General features: G+C 54.3%; 1 protein-coding gene across 2 annotated transcripts in view; it reads left to right on the forward strand.

Annotated features, from left to right (window-relative positions):
- The window catches only part of SLC8A2 (solute carrier family 8 member A2), a 30,466-nt gene that overhangs the window by 256 nt on the left and 13,880 nt on the right, over positions 1-16,330 (forward strand). For both annotated transcript variants that reach the window (XM_034638603.1, XM_034638602.1), the window contains exons 2-4: positions 4,622-5,311; positions 8,941-9,605; positions 15,736-16,158. In XM_034638603.1, coding sequence (XP_034494494.1) covers positions 4,637-5,311; positions 8,941-9,605; positions 15,736-16,158 — 1,763 coding nt within the window. In that variant the 5' untranslated portion in view covers positions 4,622-4,636. The remainder of the gene's footprint in view (positions 1-4,621; positions 5,312-8,940; positions 9,606-15,735; positions 16,159-16,330) is intronic.

Below are 16,330 nucleotides of genomic sequence, written 5' to 3' on the forward strand. Positions count from 1 at the left end.
GGGGGGGGGGGGAGGCGTGGAGGAAGGATGGTATTGCCCTAGGCGGGTGGAGGGGGACATTTGAGGAACCAGGAGCCGCTTTTCCCTGAGCTCGTTTATGGGGTTTAGGGGCTGCATATCCCGGGTGGGGATACCAGGTCCCTTCTGAGGGTTGGGGGCGCCACCAGCAGCCAACATCCTCAGCCCCTCCTGTGTTCCAGGGAGCATGGCGGGCTGGGGAGGGGGTGCCTCCTGGGCACTGAGGGGGCGAGAACACCCCAGCCCATCTGGGGCAGCCCCCCTTTGCCTTCTCTCCCTCCGCCCCCGCCTTCCTGCGTCTGGGTCTCGTCTTTCTGTCTCTCCACATCTCTTGGGGGTCCTGTCCTGCAGAGTCTGGCTGCCTCTCTGAGTCCCTTTCCCTGTATCCCTGTCTCTCAGTCCCTCACTCTCGCCTCTGTGCCCCTGGTTCCCTCTGTGCCTGGATCTGTTCTGTGTCTCTTCGGGGTTCTAAGTCCTTGGTTGCTTTCACTCTGCCTTCCTCTCTCGCCATCTGTATGTGTGTGTCTCTGTCTCTCCTATCTCTGCTCTCCGTGTGTCTCTGTCTCTTCTGTCTCTGTGGGTGTCTCCCTCTCTCTTCCCTGCCCCTCTCCCTCCTTCTGTCCATCTCTGTCTGTAGGTATGTAGTCTCTGTTTCTCTGTCTCTCTTCCCTGGTAGCGGGTTAACTCTCCTCCTACACACCTTTGTCCCCGCCCCTGGCAAGGGGGAGACCTGGAGGAAGAAGACTCCCCCCCCCAGAGTGGGCTCCCCCAGAAGGCGTGGAGTCCCCCAGACTCCTCTCCCTTCTTCAACCGAGCTCCCGCCCATCCTCCCAGCTGGCTTGTGCCCTATCACTCCCCCCCCCCCCCCCCCCCCCCCCCCCCCCCCCCCCCCGCACAGAGCTCCTCTCCTCTCCCCTGCCTTACATCTGGCATTCTGAGGCCAGTCCTTCTTGCAGTCTACCCTATACCCTTTGTGGCGAAGACTGCACCGGTTCTCGGATCTTCCCTCCCCATTCCTCTTCATACAGACTGGACCGGTCCTTCCTGCAGTCTGACTTCTATACCTCTTTTGCTATTTGTCCATTGCTTGCTTCACTCATCCGTTCCTTTGACAGTTACTGAGCTCCTTTCCTACTCCAGGCACAGCACTAGGTACTGGGGCAGGTCAGGCCAGTCCCTTCTGCAGCCTCACCTCCATTCCTCTGGTGGCCGACCAGCCTCAGACCTTCTCTCAGTGGGGGTGGCTCTCCAAAGCTAATCCAGCATCCCTGGGGGTCTCCAAGAGGGCCCCTGTGAGTCTGGAGGTCCCTGGCCAGTACACCTTCTTCTTTCCTGGGGGAAGGGGGCCCCAGAGAAGCTGGGTGAGAGTGAGCGACCAGGAGAGAGGTGCGAGCCTAGCCTGTAGCCCACGCTGTGATGGGGTGAGGTCCTCGAGTATCCACATGGGGCCCAGCTGGGTTCGGAAGAACACCAGCTTAGCAGTCCTACACCTTCAGTTTACATCCTCCCCTGCCCCTGATTTGAAGCTGTTTGACCTGGTCAAGCTCTTTCACCCTCCAAACCTCAGTTTACCCATCAGCGTGTCATAGCCCTGAGCACTGAGACTATGTGTGACCACCAGGCTGGGACATCATGTGGTGCTGGGAGAGCCTGGCTCACCCTTGGTGCAGTAAGTGGGTGTGTTTAGAAGGCTGTGTCCCCACCTCGAAATCCCTCCGAGGGGTGGCGGGCAACCCTTACCCCCACCAGAGCGCAACAAGGAACTGCCACCTCCCTCACCAATGTGAGGGACATGAGGGAGAGAGGAGGTCCCACCTGGCATGCCAGACTGGAACCCCCCCTTACGCTTACAGACTCACTCTAGGCAGGAGGTCTCTGAGACCCCAAGAGGTGTGTGAGGCAGATCCAGGGTGCTCACCACTGATCCAGCTGGCCACCTGCCCATGAGGCTGGGGACAGATGCAGAGAGGCCACCATCTGCCCTGCAGACTCCCTCCTGGCCTCAACCTGATCCTTTTGCCCCTGGATTCTAAACCCAGTTTAGGTTTCAGGGCTGCTGGTGGACAGAGAGAGGCAGAGGCAGACGCCTCCAACAGAGGAAGCCCAGCTGTCCCCGGTGACAGGGCTCAGAGCTCATGGTCCTTCATTTCACAAATATTTATCTAGTGCTTTCTCTTCCTGACCCCTCCTCCCCTAAGGCCTCAGTGAGAGGAAACCAGGTTTTGCAGGAAAAGGGATGGAGCCAGGCTGCTTTGCCCAGCCTCTGGGAAGGATGGCAGGCGTGAGAACACCCATCGGCGGACTCTGGTCTCCCTTGAGGACCACAGCAGGAGGGACAGGTGGTTAGACTTGAGGGGGCAATTTCCAGGCCATGGCCCTCCGTGACAGAGGGAGTTCGATGCTTGAGATGAATTCTTGACTCCCAGGTGGCCCTTGTTACTCCTGAAAGCCAGGGAGAAGAGAGCATGAGTCTTCGCTTTGGATCCTGGTGGGTTTGTAATTATGCCTAAGTTGTTGCTAATTAGGGGGCTGCTAATTGGATGTATCATTAGGGGCCTTGCTGAGGGGGCTAATTGTGCGGTGGCCCTTTAAGAATCCCCCTCTCCCCGCTCGCGCGCGCGCGCGCGCGCGCGCGCACACACACACACACACACACACACGCACGCACGCACACACACACACACACACACACGCACGCACGCACACACACACACACACACACACTCCTCAGGGAAGTTCTGCCAACATTCTGCCTCCCTCCCGCAGAGGAGCCAGCTCCCTGCCCGTGAGTACGTGGGCGTATTTTGGGGGCAGGCTGTGGGTTAGACTCAGAGAAGAACTTTCAGACAGAAATGCAAATAACCGGGAGAACTGAGGCACCAGCCAAGACCGGGATCAGGGTGGTGAAGGTTTGGAGGACCCCTTCCTTCTTCTCTTAGTCCTTTTTTTTTTTTTTAATAGGCTACTGGGTTACCAAGGCAATGCAAAGTGGAACAGAGGAGCTGGGAGTTTGGGCCACTCTTGGAGAGAGAAATGGAGTCAGAGTTGGTGCTGGGGGCTTTGCTCAAGTGTTTTTGACCTCTGAGTCTTGGCCCTCTCATCGAGGAACCAGCTAGGGATTCCCCAAAGTGGGGTGGTGTCATTTTGCATGGAGAGCTCAGGAAGGTGATGTCTGAGTGGAGAACTGGAGAAGAGAGGGCAAATATGTGGGGAGCAATGTCCCAGGAAGGGGGAACAGCAGGTGCAAAGGCCCTGGGGCTGGAACTTGTTTGGTATGTGAGGAAGTTCAAGGTGGCTAAGGCCAAGTGAGCAAGGGGAATTGGTGGGGGGGGGAAGATGAAGCCAGAGAGGGAATGAGGGGGCAGATCAGGCGAGACCTTATGACCCAGGGTGAGAGCTGTGCTACTCTGACTGAGGCTGAGTCGGGAGCCATGGAGGGTTCTGAACAGAGGGAGGATGTGAACTGATTTGCTTTTTCATTTTTTTTTAACTTTTTAAAAAGATTTCATTTATTTATTTGAGAGAGGGAGAGCACAAGCAGGGGGCACAGCAGAGGCAGAGGGAGAAACAGACTCCTTGCTGAGCACAGAGCCTGATGCGGGGCTCGATCCCAGGACCCTGAGATCATGACCTGAGCCAAAGGCAGATGCTTAATGACTGAGCCACCCAGGCCCCCCTGGCTTGCGTTTTTAAAGGGAACTGAGGCAAGACACAGAGATAGCCACTCAAACCCAGGATCAGAGGCTGAAGGAGAAGTACTGAAACCATAGAGACCCCACAACCCACAAACGAGACCAAAAGCCCCACATGGGGCCTCATGTCACAGCTGCTGAAGACCTGGGCACCTCACAGAGACCTGGGGGGTACCGGAGAGACACCTGTCACCATCTCGGGGAAAGATGTGAGTGGGAGACCTTCCAGCAGCCCCTCTCCAGCCCTGCTCAGACAGGCAGACAGACATCTCAGCACCCGCCACATCCCAGACCCCGAGCAGGAGCCCTCTGAGGGCCAAGCTGGAAACCATTAGTCTTACCTAATGAATTGACGGCCTCCAGTCCCTCACCTCACCTGCTAAATGATTCGGTCTGTGTTCTTTGGGGCCTGGCTTCATTCCTCCATCGTCTGTGGGATTCGTCTGTGTGGCTGGGCAGGTCAGCAGCCCATTCCCTTTCCAGGGCCCTGTAACATCCACGGTGAGAGTGCTCCGTGCTGGGCTTCTCCGTTTACTGCTGAAAGGCATCTGGGTTGTTTCAAGACGGGAGCTGTTAGACATTCTTGGATGTGTCTTTTGGCAGACACACGACCTATGGCTCCTGGGTGCGTGTGTACCTGGGAGTGGAATGGCTGAGTCCTAGGACACGGGGTGTTCAGCTATGGTTCACCGAAGTAGTTAGTCCACTGGCAGCATGTGACACTCCTCTGTCTTTGTCTTTCTCTCTTGGTCTCTGTCTGGCTCTCTCTGTCCCTCTGTGTCTCCCTCCGTCCCCATCCTCCTGTCAGCCCTCTGCTTGTCTCCCATGCTCTACCTCCAACGAGCCTTGGCTCCTGTGCGAATGGAAGGGGTCCATGCCCCTCACCCACATTTCTTCCTCCTCCCCCACAGGACCCAACACCCTCCATGGCTCCCCTGGCCTTAGTGGGGTTTGCACTCCTCCTGGGGACGCCCCCGTGCTCAGGGGCGGCCACCCCAACCCCCTCCCTGCCGCCTCCCCCGGCCAATGACAGTGATACCAGCACAGGGGGCTGCCAGGGCTCCAACCGCTGCCAACCGGGGGTCCTGCTGCCCGTTTGGGAGCCCGATGACCCGTCGCTGGGTGACAAGGCGGCGCGAGCTGTGGTCTACTTCGTGGCCATGGTTTACATGTTCCTGGGCGTGTCCATCATCGCTGACCGCTTCATGGCATCCATCGAGGTCATCACATCAAAGGAGAAGGAGATCACCATCACCAAGGCCAACGGTGAGACCAGCGTGGGCACCGTCCGCATCTGGAACGAGACGGTGTCAAACCTCACGCTCATGGCCCTGGGCTCCTCAGCCCCTGAGATCCTGCTGTCTGTCATCGAGGTCTGCGGCCACAACTTCCAGGCAGGCGAGCTGGGTCCGGGCACCATCGTGGGCAGTGCTGCCTTCAACATGTTTGTGGTCATTGCCGTGTGCATCTATGTCATCCCAGCCGGTGAGAGCCGCAAGATCAAGCATCTGAGAGTCTTCTTTGTCACTGCCTCTTGGAGTATCTTCGCCTACGTCTGGCTTTATCTCATCCTTGCTGTCTTTTCCCCGGGTGTGGTCCAGGTGAGCAAGGACCCATGGACACCTCCTTGGTGCATGTAGGTCGGCAAAATCCGGAGGGGTGGCTCCCTGGGCTTGGAGACTTGATCCATGTACTTGCAGAAATGCATGCTCACATCTGGGAGGGCCGCCAGGTATGGTTGTGCAGGTCACACACTGCACAAGGGCATTGGGCTAGAGAAGGCAAGTTGGGGCTGGAGTCCATTGAGTGTGCCCAACCCATGTCTGGATGGCTCTGCAGGTCCTGGAAAGGGCTCATCTGCCCAGAGGGGGGTGACATTTTGCAATACACCCATCCAGAAGGGACTCCTTTTAGCTCTCATGATGGTGCCATATGTGTTAACAGAGTCCTTGTGATCTGTGTAATGCATACCACACGCAGTTCATGGTCTAGCCAGGTATTTGCCAGGTATGTTCACATGTTTTCTTACACTCCCTGTCTTTTGCATAATTTATTCCTATCTTTATAATAAGACCGCCTCCGTTTGCATAATTCATGCCACAGTTGCATAATCCAGCCTTGTGGTTTCTGACAGTGCTAATCAACTTGGGTAACTTGGTACGATTTGCATAATGTGTCCATGGGCCTGCATAAACATAGGCCCACATCTGCGTAATCTAGCTCTGTATTTGCCAGAGATGCAATTGTGATTTGCATAATTTGTTCATTATTCATAATTGATTTCTGATGGTAGGATAATTTATGCCATATCACTGTAATTTATACGCAATCCAATCCAACGTAGGTATAAGCCCAGTCCACTGCAAAGGCTGCTTTGCATAATTTATTCCAACAGTGAGACAAAATTTAACCCCACCACTCCATAATTTACACCCACATTCCCATAATCATTTGCCCCTCGTTTGTCCAGTATCTTAACCACGTTTTGCTTAGTCTTCCTTTAAAACATGTGCCTAATTCATTTCCCATAACCCCATGACTGCTGCCTACATTTGCATAATTCATTTATGGACCTGGCCTAATTCGTTCACACACATGCATAATTTATTTGAGGCTACCCAGAATTCCTTCACACATGTGTGTAATCTCTCTGTGCCTATCTGTCAGGTTCTGCCAATTCTAGTTTCTTTCCAGGAAGGAGCTGAAGTTAGAAGTATAAAAATTCTTTGCAGGTGATATAAAAGCAGAAGGGAGGGACCAGAAAGCACAGGTGAGCTAAGGGGGAGACGGTAGCACCAGGAAACAGGGATGAGAGAGGGAGAGAGACATTTACGGCAATTGACGAATGACTGTGATGCCGAGTCTCCTGGCTGCCATGGCGAAAAGTACAGAAGGATGAGTCTCATGGTTCTCACGTGCTATTAAAAAGGATGGTACGCTGATCTAGGTTTTCAAAGCGGTCTTTGATGAGGGTTTACAGCCAAACTATGAAGAGAATTCTAGACACCATGAGCAACAGGTGGGTAGGGATGGGAGTGGATTCCTCCCGTTAATGAACCTGCCTGTGCTGTTGGCCTTCCGAAGTCCGTACGATGGCCGATGGCCGATGGCCGAGCTGTGATATAAAGGAAAGTAGTCTGACAGACCAACGGGCATTTCCATATGTAAATGCTTCCGCACGGCTACGTTAAAAGTCATGGTGTGGGAACCAGATGCCAGCACCTACTTTTACTGAACAAGTTTGGGTTTGAGAGAAAGAAAAAGATCAGGAAACGTTCCATGCAAGCAGTTGAGCAGAGGAGTGGGTAACTACAAGATTAAAAATAAGTGTATTCAGCATATATTAAAGCATCAGGAAAATACTTTATATACACGTAACAGAGCTGAGTTCTAGACTCCAGTTATTAGAAGCAGGTTTTTGAGGTTCTGGGGTCAGCCAGGACATGGGATTATTCTGTATCGTGTGGGACTGTCCCATAAGTTGCTGGACCAGATCCCCCACCCCGATCATCGTGGCAGCCGGGAAAGAAGCCTAGATTGGAGACACCCCGTCTTGGGGGTGTTCCCATCCACTGAAGCTGTCTCACTTCTCTCCCAGGGTGGGCAAGTCCATATGCCCATTCTCAGTGGGTGCCCTGGAAGGAAGATGGGAGTCTCCTAGGATTGCCTTTTATTTACCTGCAGGGAAAAGAGCAGATCTTAGGGGTTTGAGGCTGTCTTCTGATTTCAGGAGAATCCCCTGCAATATTACAGAGGGGCCAGTGCAATGAACATGAGGCTGGAGTTCATTTTACAGCTCACGTAGAAAATTCGGCTTCTTTTCACAGACCTGCCTGGTGGCTTTGTGAGGCTCTGTTTCCAAGTTCTGTCCTTCTCTCTGAGCCGTCAGTAAACAGAGCAACAAGGGGGTGTGGGGATTGAATCTTAAAAGGTATTTTCCCTCCCAGGCCTATTTTAAAGACACCTCTGGGGGCCATCTGATGGTAAATAATCTTTAATCGTTTCTTCCTTATCTTTAATGAGAAGGGTAACCACTTGTAGACCTGAGTTGGACCTCAGTGAGCGCTAGTGTAATAACTGTAATGTTCATTTCACATTTCGAGTATTTTCCATGTGTCAGGAACCAGAAGTGCTAAGTGTTAGGGGTACATAAGCTCATTCAGTCTTGGGGACGCCCCCATTTTACAGGCAAGAGGCTGAGCCAGACCTCCCTCTTCTGGAACCAGGATCTGAACTCAGCCTTGCCTTGTCTCTCTGGGGAGGTAGCATGTAAACATGGGAACTTGCTGTATGAGGCTGTGAGAGCAGCCAAACTTGTGCCTCTTTTAGAGTCAAAGTGCCGTCCCTAAGGGCCAAGCGGATTCTACAGAAGGAGAGTCTGGCAAACGCTGTATTCACTGGTTGGAGGAGGGAGGTGGGGGAAGGGAGTGGGGGTGGGGAATCAGGGAGCTTTAGGAAGACGTTGAGCAGAGAGGGGGCCCTGGGTGATGGGTGGAGTTTGGACAGGTTGGGGCATCCCAGGTGAGGAGGGGTGGAGGGGAAATGGAGCAGGGAGAAAAAGGTGGAGGGAGAGAGAGGCAGGAAGAGACACAGGCTCTGCCCCTTGAGGGGGGCTGAGACCACAGGGTGGGGACCTGTCTGTCGCCTAGTGGCGCCTGAGGATGTCTGGGTTCCTGGCACTGGGGTAGGTGGGCGTGGTTCTCAGCGTGTTAAAAGGTGGGTGGGTGGGTGGATGAAGGGTGAATGGATGGATGGGTGAGTGGATGGACGGATGGGTGAGTGGATGGACGGTTGCGTAAATGCATACATCAGACCAGGAAAGAGGCGGAGAGAGAGATACGGCGAAGAATCTCACAAGGGAGAGGGGTTATCTACAAAAGATATAAGAGGAGAACAAGAAGACAAGGAGACAGGCAACAAGAGAGGAAAAGAGATTCAAAAACCGACCGACACCGACTGGGACGGAGGCAGGGAGAGAAAGAGACAACGACCTAGACAGAGAGAGAGATGGAGAGAGGCAGAGACGAGCCGGCACCAGAGGGAAGTAGAAAGGGGACGAAGCGGGACAGGGACCGAGATGCGGGGAGATGCGGAACGGGGGGCGGAGGGGGTTCCCGGCGACCACGGGGACCCAGCGGGGGGCGAGAGAGACGCGGGGGCGGCCGGACGGCGGGGCGGCGAGCGCGCCCCCTGGCGGCACGGCGGTCCTGACCCGCGCGGCCGCCCGCAGGTGTGGGAGGCGCTGCTGACCCTCGTCTTCTTCCCGGTGTGCGTGGTGTTCGCCTGGATGGCCGACAAGCGGCTGCTCTTCTACAAGTACGTGTACAAGCGCTACCGCACCGACCCGCGCAGCGGCATCATCATCGGCGCCGAGGGCGACCCCCCCAAGAGCATCGAGCTGGACGGCACGTTCGTGGGCGCCGAGGTGCCGGGCGAGCTGGGCGGCCTGGGCCCGGGCCCCGCCGAGGCCCGCGAGCTGGACGCCAGCCGCCGCGAGGTCATCCAGATCCTCAAGGACCTCAAGCAGAAGCACCCGGACAAGGACCTGGAGCAGCTGGTGGGCATCGCCAACTACTACGCGCTGCTGCACCAGCAGAAGAGCCGCGCCTTCTACCGCATCCAGGCCACGCGGCTGATGACGGGCGCGGGCAACGTGCTGCGGCGACACGCGGTGGACGCGTCGCGCAGGGCCTCCCCATCCGAGGGCCCTGGCGAGGACGAGGACGACGGCGCCAGCCGCATCTTCTTCGAGCCCAGCCTCTACCACTGCCTGGAGAACTGCGGCTCCGTGCTGCTGTCCGTCACCTGCCAAGGCGGGGAGGGCAACAGCACCTTCTACGTGGACTACCGCACCGAGGACGGCTCCGCCAAGGCCGGCTCCGACTACGAGTACAGGTGGGTCGGCTGTTCGCTGGTGGGAGGTTCCACGGTCCCGCGGCCTCCGCGCCCATCCGGCTTGCGTTGGACTCCCGCGCCGATCCTTACCCTGCCTTGCGCGGACCAGCGGCATTCATTCATTGTTCACTCCTTCATTCACCGCGGAAGGCCTTCTTCACACCGCTCACTCTTCTAGAATTTGCCAGATAGCGTGGCTGTCCCCTGTCCGCAGGCTGCCCCTCCCATGCGTGTTATCTACCTGTGAGTTTTAGTGCTGACACCGCCCTGTGTTCATGATTATAGCTCCATTATATGTAGTGTTACCTGCTAGAACATGTACCCTCCCCCCCCACGCACACCATTACTAAGGTAAAAACGTTTGTTGGGCACCTGCTGTATACTTGGGGGTATACCGTGGTGAACAAGACAACCAAGGTCCCTACCCTCGAGTTGCAGTAAAGTAATGAACTACTAAATAGATAAAAATATCAAGCGATGGTAAGTGCTATGTGGGAAAATTAAATGCGATAAGAGGGGAGAGGCAGTCCCCAAATTATCCCCAGTTCTTTGGTGGCACCATAAGAAGCCCCTCCCCCCATCTTTGCACCCTCCTGTGTCTCCCTGCCCCCCTGTCCCTCTCCTCCCCCCTCTTTGAGCAGACCTGCGATCTTCCCTCCTTCAGCAATTCCTACTGAGCACCTACTATGTGCCAGGTGCAACCTTGAGAACACAGAACAGTAGGGGCGCCTGGGTGGCTCAGGGGGTTAAGCCTGGGACTCTTGATTTTGGCTCAGGTCATGATCTCAGGGTTGTGAAATCGTGCCCGGTCCGGCTGGGCACTGGGTGTGGAGCCTGCTTAAGATTCTCCCTCTCCCTCTGCCCCTCCCCCTCTAAAAAAAAAAAGAACACAGGGCAGTAAACAAGATAACTTCTCTATCCTCGTGTGACCCATAAAATTCCTTATCTGTTTGTAGTTCTTCCATCCATACCACACTCTTTCAAGCAGGAGAGCTTTACAGTGTAGTTTGTTGACCGAGGGGCAGTTTGTCATAGTTCCCTATAATAATACCAACATTTTTCACGGGTCTACTATGTGCCAGAAATGGATCTGGGCCATGAAGACCAGCAGTGAACGAAACACGTCAAGTCTCTGCCCAAATGCAACTGACATTCTCGTGGGAGAGGCAGGCCATTGGGGAGTAGACACTGAAGACAGAAAAATGTCAGCTGTGAAGAAATTAAAGCAGAGTATGGGAGAGGGTGTTGATGACTGAGCTTCTCCCGGGTCCCACCTGCCAAGCAGTCTGCCACACCTCCCTTTCATCCTCTTCCCGGAGTAGAGCTGAGGCGGACCTGGTCTCCGATCTTTGGTTCTGCTCGTGCTGCAGTCAGTCCCTCATCCCCTTAACTCTTTTCTTCCTAGGACTGTGTTTCTGGGGTTCACAAACCTTCAGCTCCACCACTGTGCCCCACCAAAGACCATCACTAGCCCAGCCTCCCCCACCTCTGCCAATCACATCTTCCTATCTTTCTACCGCTTTGGGCATTTGTAGGTCATTCCCTCCACCTCGGGTCAGTCCAAGACCCTTTGATCAGCCCATCCCCATTCATTTCTCCTACCCTCCCGCCCCACCCCCTCTACTCTGCTTCTCCCCAGTGGGGCTCAGGATCTTTGTTCTGTCATCCGGTAGCGTGGGACCCCTTTGGTCGTCCATGACCTCCACCCTCCATCCTCTCCCTACCATCCCACATCTTCCAGCCTCCTTTGACTGAAGGAAAGGTATTCACCATACTGGGGCCTGATGTCACTCAACCTCTTCACCCTTCCAGTCCTACCCACACCCCTAGTCTGCAACTGCCCTCACCAAAGGTTTCACAGAAGGAAGCAGTACAAGTGTCACCTGCTGGGATCAGAGGCACCTTTCTCACCTGCAAATGACCTCAGTACTGAGATGTCTGAAGTGCAGGAGTAAATGCTGCTCAGTGGTGGAACCAAAGAGTTAGGTAAAGTTGACACCTTCCTCCTGTCCCTCCTCTCCTATCCCAGGTGACAGTCACAGGCCTGGCATCACTTATCAAAGCAGCTTAGGTCCAGGGCTGGGAGGGAGGACACCTGGGTTCCAGTCCAAGTTTAGCCCTGAACCCTATTCCTTGAGCAAGTCCCTGCTTCAGTGTGGGCCATCAGGGATGTCACGCACAGTTATTGAGGTGTGTACTGCGTAAGAGCACAACATCTAAGAAAGCTCTATTCACATAGTGGACATTGTAGATTTGTATGTCTATTATGACAATGTCCTGATTCATGGAAATAAAGTGTCTTGAAGAAGGGAACCCATTTTCCGATTTGCCCATAGGTACCATATGGATTAGGGTGATCTGTGGGCCTCAGTTTCTCCAAATTAAATATGATCTCTGAGGCACAGAAGAGCACAGCTGTTTCAAGATTCTGAGATTTAGGCCCCTAGAATCCGAACATGCTAAGGGTCTAAGGTTTTAAGATTTCAGGATTCCCACATTTGGATATTCTAATCCACACCCCAACCAGTCTCCGATTTGCTGGTTCTAAGATTTTCATCTTCCCAGAGTTTGGGCATCCCGTATTGAAACACAAGTCCATCTTCTATATGTCTATCATACCTAGTTTCTAAAATCCCCATGTTCTTTTTCTTCCCAACCGTTTATTTTGGAAAAAAAAAATTTCACGCCCACAGAAGGGCTGCAGAAATGGTTTGATGAACCCTCATAGAACCTTCGCCCAGAGTCACCAATTGTTCATATTTTGTCCTGTTTGCATTCACTCACTCTCCCTGATATACACTAGTATTAATCATTGTGGCACTAGATGGGAGCGAGTTGCAGACAGCATGACCACTCACCCATAAATACTTGAGTGTGCCTCGCTAAGATTTATGACACCCCCTGCCACAGTCACCATCTGACTGCCACACTCAGGAAATGTAATACTGAATCAATATTATTACCCAGTCTGCAGTCCCTGTTTGCATTTTCCCCTGCTCGTCCCTGGAACATCCTTGTGGCTGTGTTTTCCCTCCCTCTCTCTTTTCCAATGCTATATTTGGTTGTCTTGTCTCTTTACACTTCTTCGGTCTCGATCAATCCCTCCACTTCCCCATGCTTTCATGATCCTGACACTTTTGAAGACAGGCCAGTTCGTAGGGTTTGTCAGATGTGTCCTCGTGATTAGATTCAGGTGATGCACTTTTGGCCAGAAGTCGTGTAAGTGATGCAGTGTCCTCAGTGCGTTATACCAAGAGGCCCATGACAGTCGCCTGTCCCCACTACTAGTGATGTCCACTTTAACCATTTGGTAAAGATGGTGCTAAAATCCCCACTTAAGCTTACATTTCTAACATCCCATAACTTAGCATTCTAAGATGTTAATCTTTTTTAAAGAAAGATTTTATTTATTTATCTGAGAGAGAGAGAGAATGGTGGGAGGAGCAGAGGGAGGGAGACAAGCAGACTCTGTGCTGAGCGAGGAGCCCAACGTGGGGCTCGATCTTACGGCTCTGAGATCATGACCTGAGCTGAAATCAAGTGTCAGATGCTTAACCCACTGAGCCACTCAGGCACCCCTAAGATTCTAATCTTAATACACAAATATCACTAGCTAACTTGTGTTGAGTGCTTTCCTTGCATTTTAACTCAATCCTTTTAACATACCGCCACGAAGCAGATGCTTGTTATTAGCTCCAACTTACAGGTGGGGAACCTCAGGTTCAGAGGGCTCCTAACTGCCGAGATCACACAGCCAACGCAGCAGCCCGACCAGGCTTGGAGCAGGGGTCTCACTGGGCTGGGTGCCTCGGGCACCATGGACAGCGTCTCCTGAGCAGACAGCCACAGCCACAGGGAGCCCCCTTACCTGTCTTCTCCAGGCTTGTCATCTGGTTCTACCTCTTGCCAGAACCTTGGGGTCCCTCTGCTCCCTCTGCCCTCTTCCCCCGACACAGCTGTACTTCTCTGAGAGAACTGGAGCCCAGGCCCTGTTTCTTATGAAAGTGATCACAGTAATGATAGAGAACATTCACGGATCATATAGCACCTTTCAGAAAGGGTGCCGGGGGTGCATGCTGACATGGATGGGAGGGGAAATTATAGATTTTCAAGGTGCATTTACATCCCAGGGTCATTTTGATGCCTGCCAGGAGCCCATTCATTCCCTGTCCCCTCAAAGTTTCACTCTGACTACTCTGATGTCATCATCTCATTTCTTCCCCTGCCCCATTAAAGAGCATCTTGCATATGTTTAGAGACTTTCACAAATGATGCTCATTTAGACCTAAGCCAGGTCATGGCCTCACCCTCCTCAGAGGCCTCCCATGCTTCCCATCCCACTTGGACTAAGCACCAAAGTCCCCACTGGGGCCCACCAAGGCCTCTGACATCTGCCCTGTTTCCTCTGTGATGTCATTTCCCTCATCTCCCTCGCCCTTTACTCCCTCCAGTGGAGTCACGCTCACCTCCTCAAATACTCCAGGCTGCTCCTGCCTCAGGACATTTGCATTGGCTGTTCCCTTTGCCAGGGATGCTTTTCCCCAGATAGCCTCTGCTTGGCTCCCTCCCTCACCTCCCTCAAGTCTCTGCTCAAACGTCACCTCTCAGAAAAGCTCACCCTGACTTCCTAACACAACACCTTCTCACTCCCTACCCTCCTTCCTCTGTTTTCCTCTATTTTTCTCCATAGCACCATCACCACCTAACATTTTATTACATGTTTGTTGTTTATCCGTCTCTTGCACTAGAACAGAAGCTTCACCAGGGTAGGAATTTTTCTCTCTCTCTCTTTTTTTAAAGATTTTACTTACTTATTTGAGAGAGAAAGCAAGAGACAGAGCATAAGCAGAGGGGGAGGGGCAGAGGGTGAGAGAGAAGCAGACTCCCCACCAAGCAGGGAGCCGATGGGGGGCTCGATCCCAGGACCCTGGAATCACAACCTGAGCCAAAGGCAGATGCTTAACCAACTGAGCCACCCAGGTGCCCCTCTGATCTGGCTTTGCTGCCATTTCCCCAACAATACGAACAGTGCCTGGCACACAGCAGCTGCTCAGTAAATATTTGTTGAATGAATGGACCATAATTAGATTATTAAATGTGTACTCGTCACCGTGTTGTGGCTCTCCCACGAGGCCTTGAGTGCGGTGAGCCCTGTGAAGACACGGCCTTTTCACCACTCTGTTCCCAGCACCGCCCAGACAGGGCATAGAAAAGATGCTCAGCGGGGCGCCTGGGTGGCACAGCGGTTAAGCATCTGCCTTCGGCTCAGGGCGTGATCCCGGCGTTCCGGGATCGAGCCCCACATCAGGCTCCTCTGCTATGAGCCTGCTTCTTCCTCTCCCACTCCCCCTGCTTGTGTTCCCTCTCTCGCTGGCTGTCTCTATCTCTGTCGAATAAATAAATAAAATCTTTAAAAAAAAAAAAAAGAAAAGAAAAGATGCTCAGGGAGTATTTGTTGAATGAATGAATGACACCAAGTTAAGGAGTGTGGACGTTCTCTTGTGGGTACCCAGGAGGCCTCAAGAGTTTTCATCAGAAGTGTGTAAAGGTCAGCTCAGGGCCCCACATCCCTGCTACTCCCAAGTGTGGTCCCTGTATCCTATGGGAGAACCCACATCCTGTGGGAGTGACGTAGAAATGCAGTCTTGAAACCCGGAGCCACTGACCCAGAATCTGCATTTTAGCAAGATCTCCCAGGGGATTTGTGTGCACTTTGAGAAGTGTGGCTGTGGAACACTGCAGGGTCTCTCCACTCTGGGATTTTGCGCGCGCTGTTCCCTCTGCCTGGAGCATTCCTGTCCACTAGAAACTCCCCCAGGAAGCCGGCGCTAATCTCATCTTCATCATTATCTATTTAGGAGCTGGCGCTCCTAATCCTCGTGGGTTCCGCGGTGGGAGGGGCTGACTCTGTCTTGTTCCCCTTCTGCATCCCCTCACCCCGCCCCCCTCCAGGAAGCCCACCCTGATTCATCCTCAGTATTATTTGTTTAATGCCTGTCCACCCTCATACCTGGGAGTTTTCGGTGGCGCCTTTCCCTCCCCCAGGAAGCCTGCCCTGGCTCCTTTCCTTCCCACAGAGCCGCTGACCCACCTTCACCCCTTTCTTTCCCCTCCAACCCTCCTGCCGCAGCGAGGGCACGCTGGTGTTCAAGCCAGGCGAGACACAGAAGGAGCTACGCATCGGCATCATCGACGACGACATCTTTGAGGAGGACGAACACTTCTTCGTGCGGCTGCTGAACCTGCGCGTAGGGGACGCGCAGGGCATGTTCGAGCCCGACGGCGGCGGGCGGCCCAAGGGACGGCTGGTGGCGCCACTGCTGGCCACCGTCACCATCCTGGACGACGACCACGCGGGCATCTTCTCCTTCCAGGACCGCCTGCTGCACGTGAGCGAGTGCATGGGCACCGTGGACGTGCGCGTCGTGCGCAGCTCGGGCGCGCGGGGCACCGTGCGCCTCCCGTACCGCACGGTGGACGGCACGGCGCGCGGCGGCGGCGTGCACTACGAGGACGCGTGCGGCGAGCTCGAGTTCGGCGACGACGAGACCATGTGAGCGCGCCGGGGCGGGGAGGGAATACTGCTCGGCGGGGAGATGGGGCGGGGCCGGAGGCGTGGGCGCGGCCGACGAGGGGGCGGGGTCGCGGGATCGGGGCCGGGCCTTGGGGGCGTGTCTTGTAGTGGGCGGGGCCGGAGTGAGGGCTGGAGGCGGGGCACGGCCCAA

Source organism: Ailuropoda melanoleuca, chromosome 12 (assembly GCF_002007445.2).
Source record: "Ailuropoda melanoleuca isolate Jingjing chromosome 12, ASM200744v2, whole genome shotgun sequence".
NCBI lineage: Eukaryota > Metazoa > Chordata > Mammalia > Carnivora > Ursidae > Ailuropoda > Ailuropoda melanoleuca.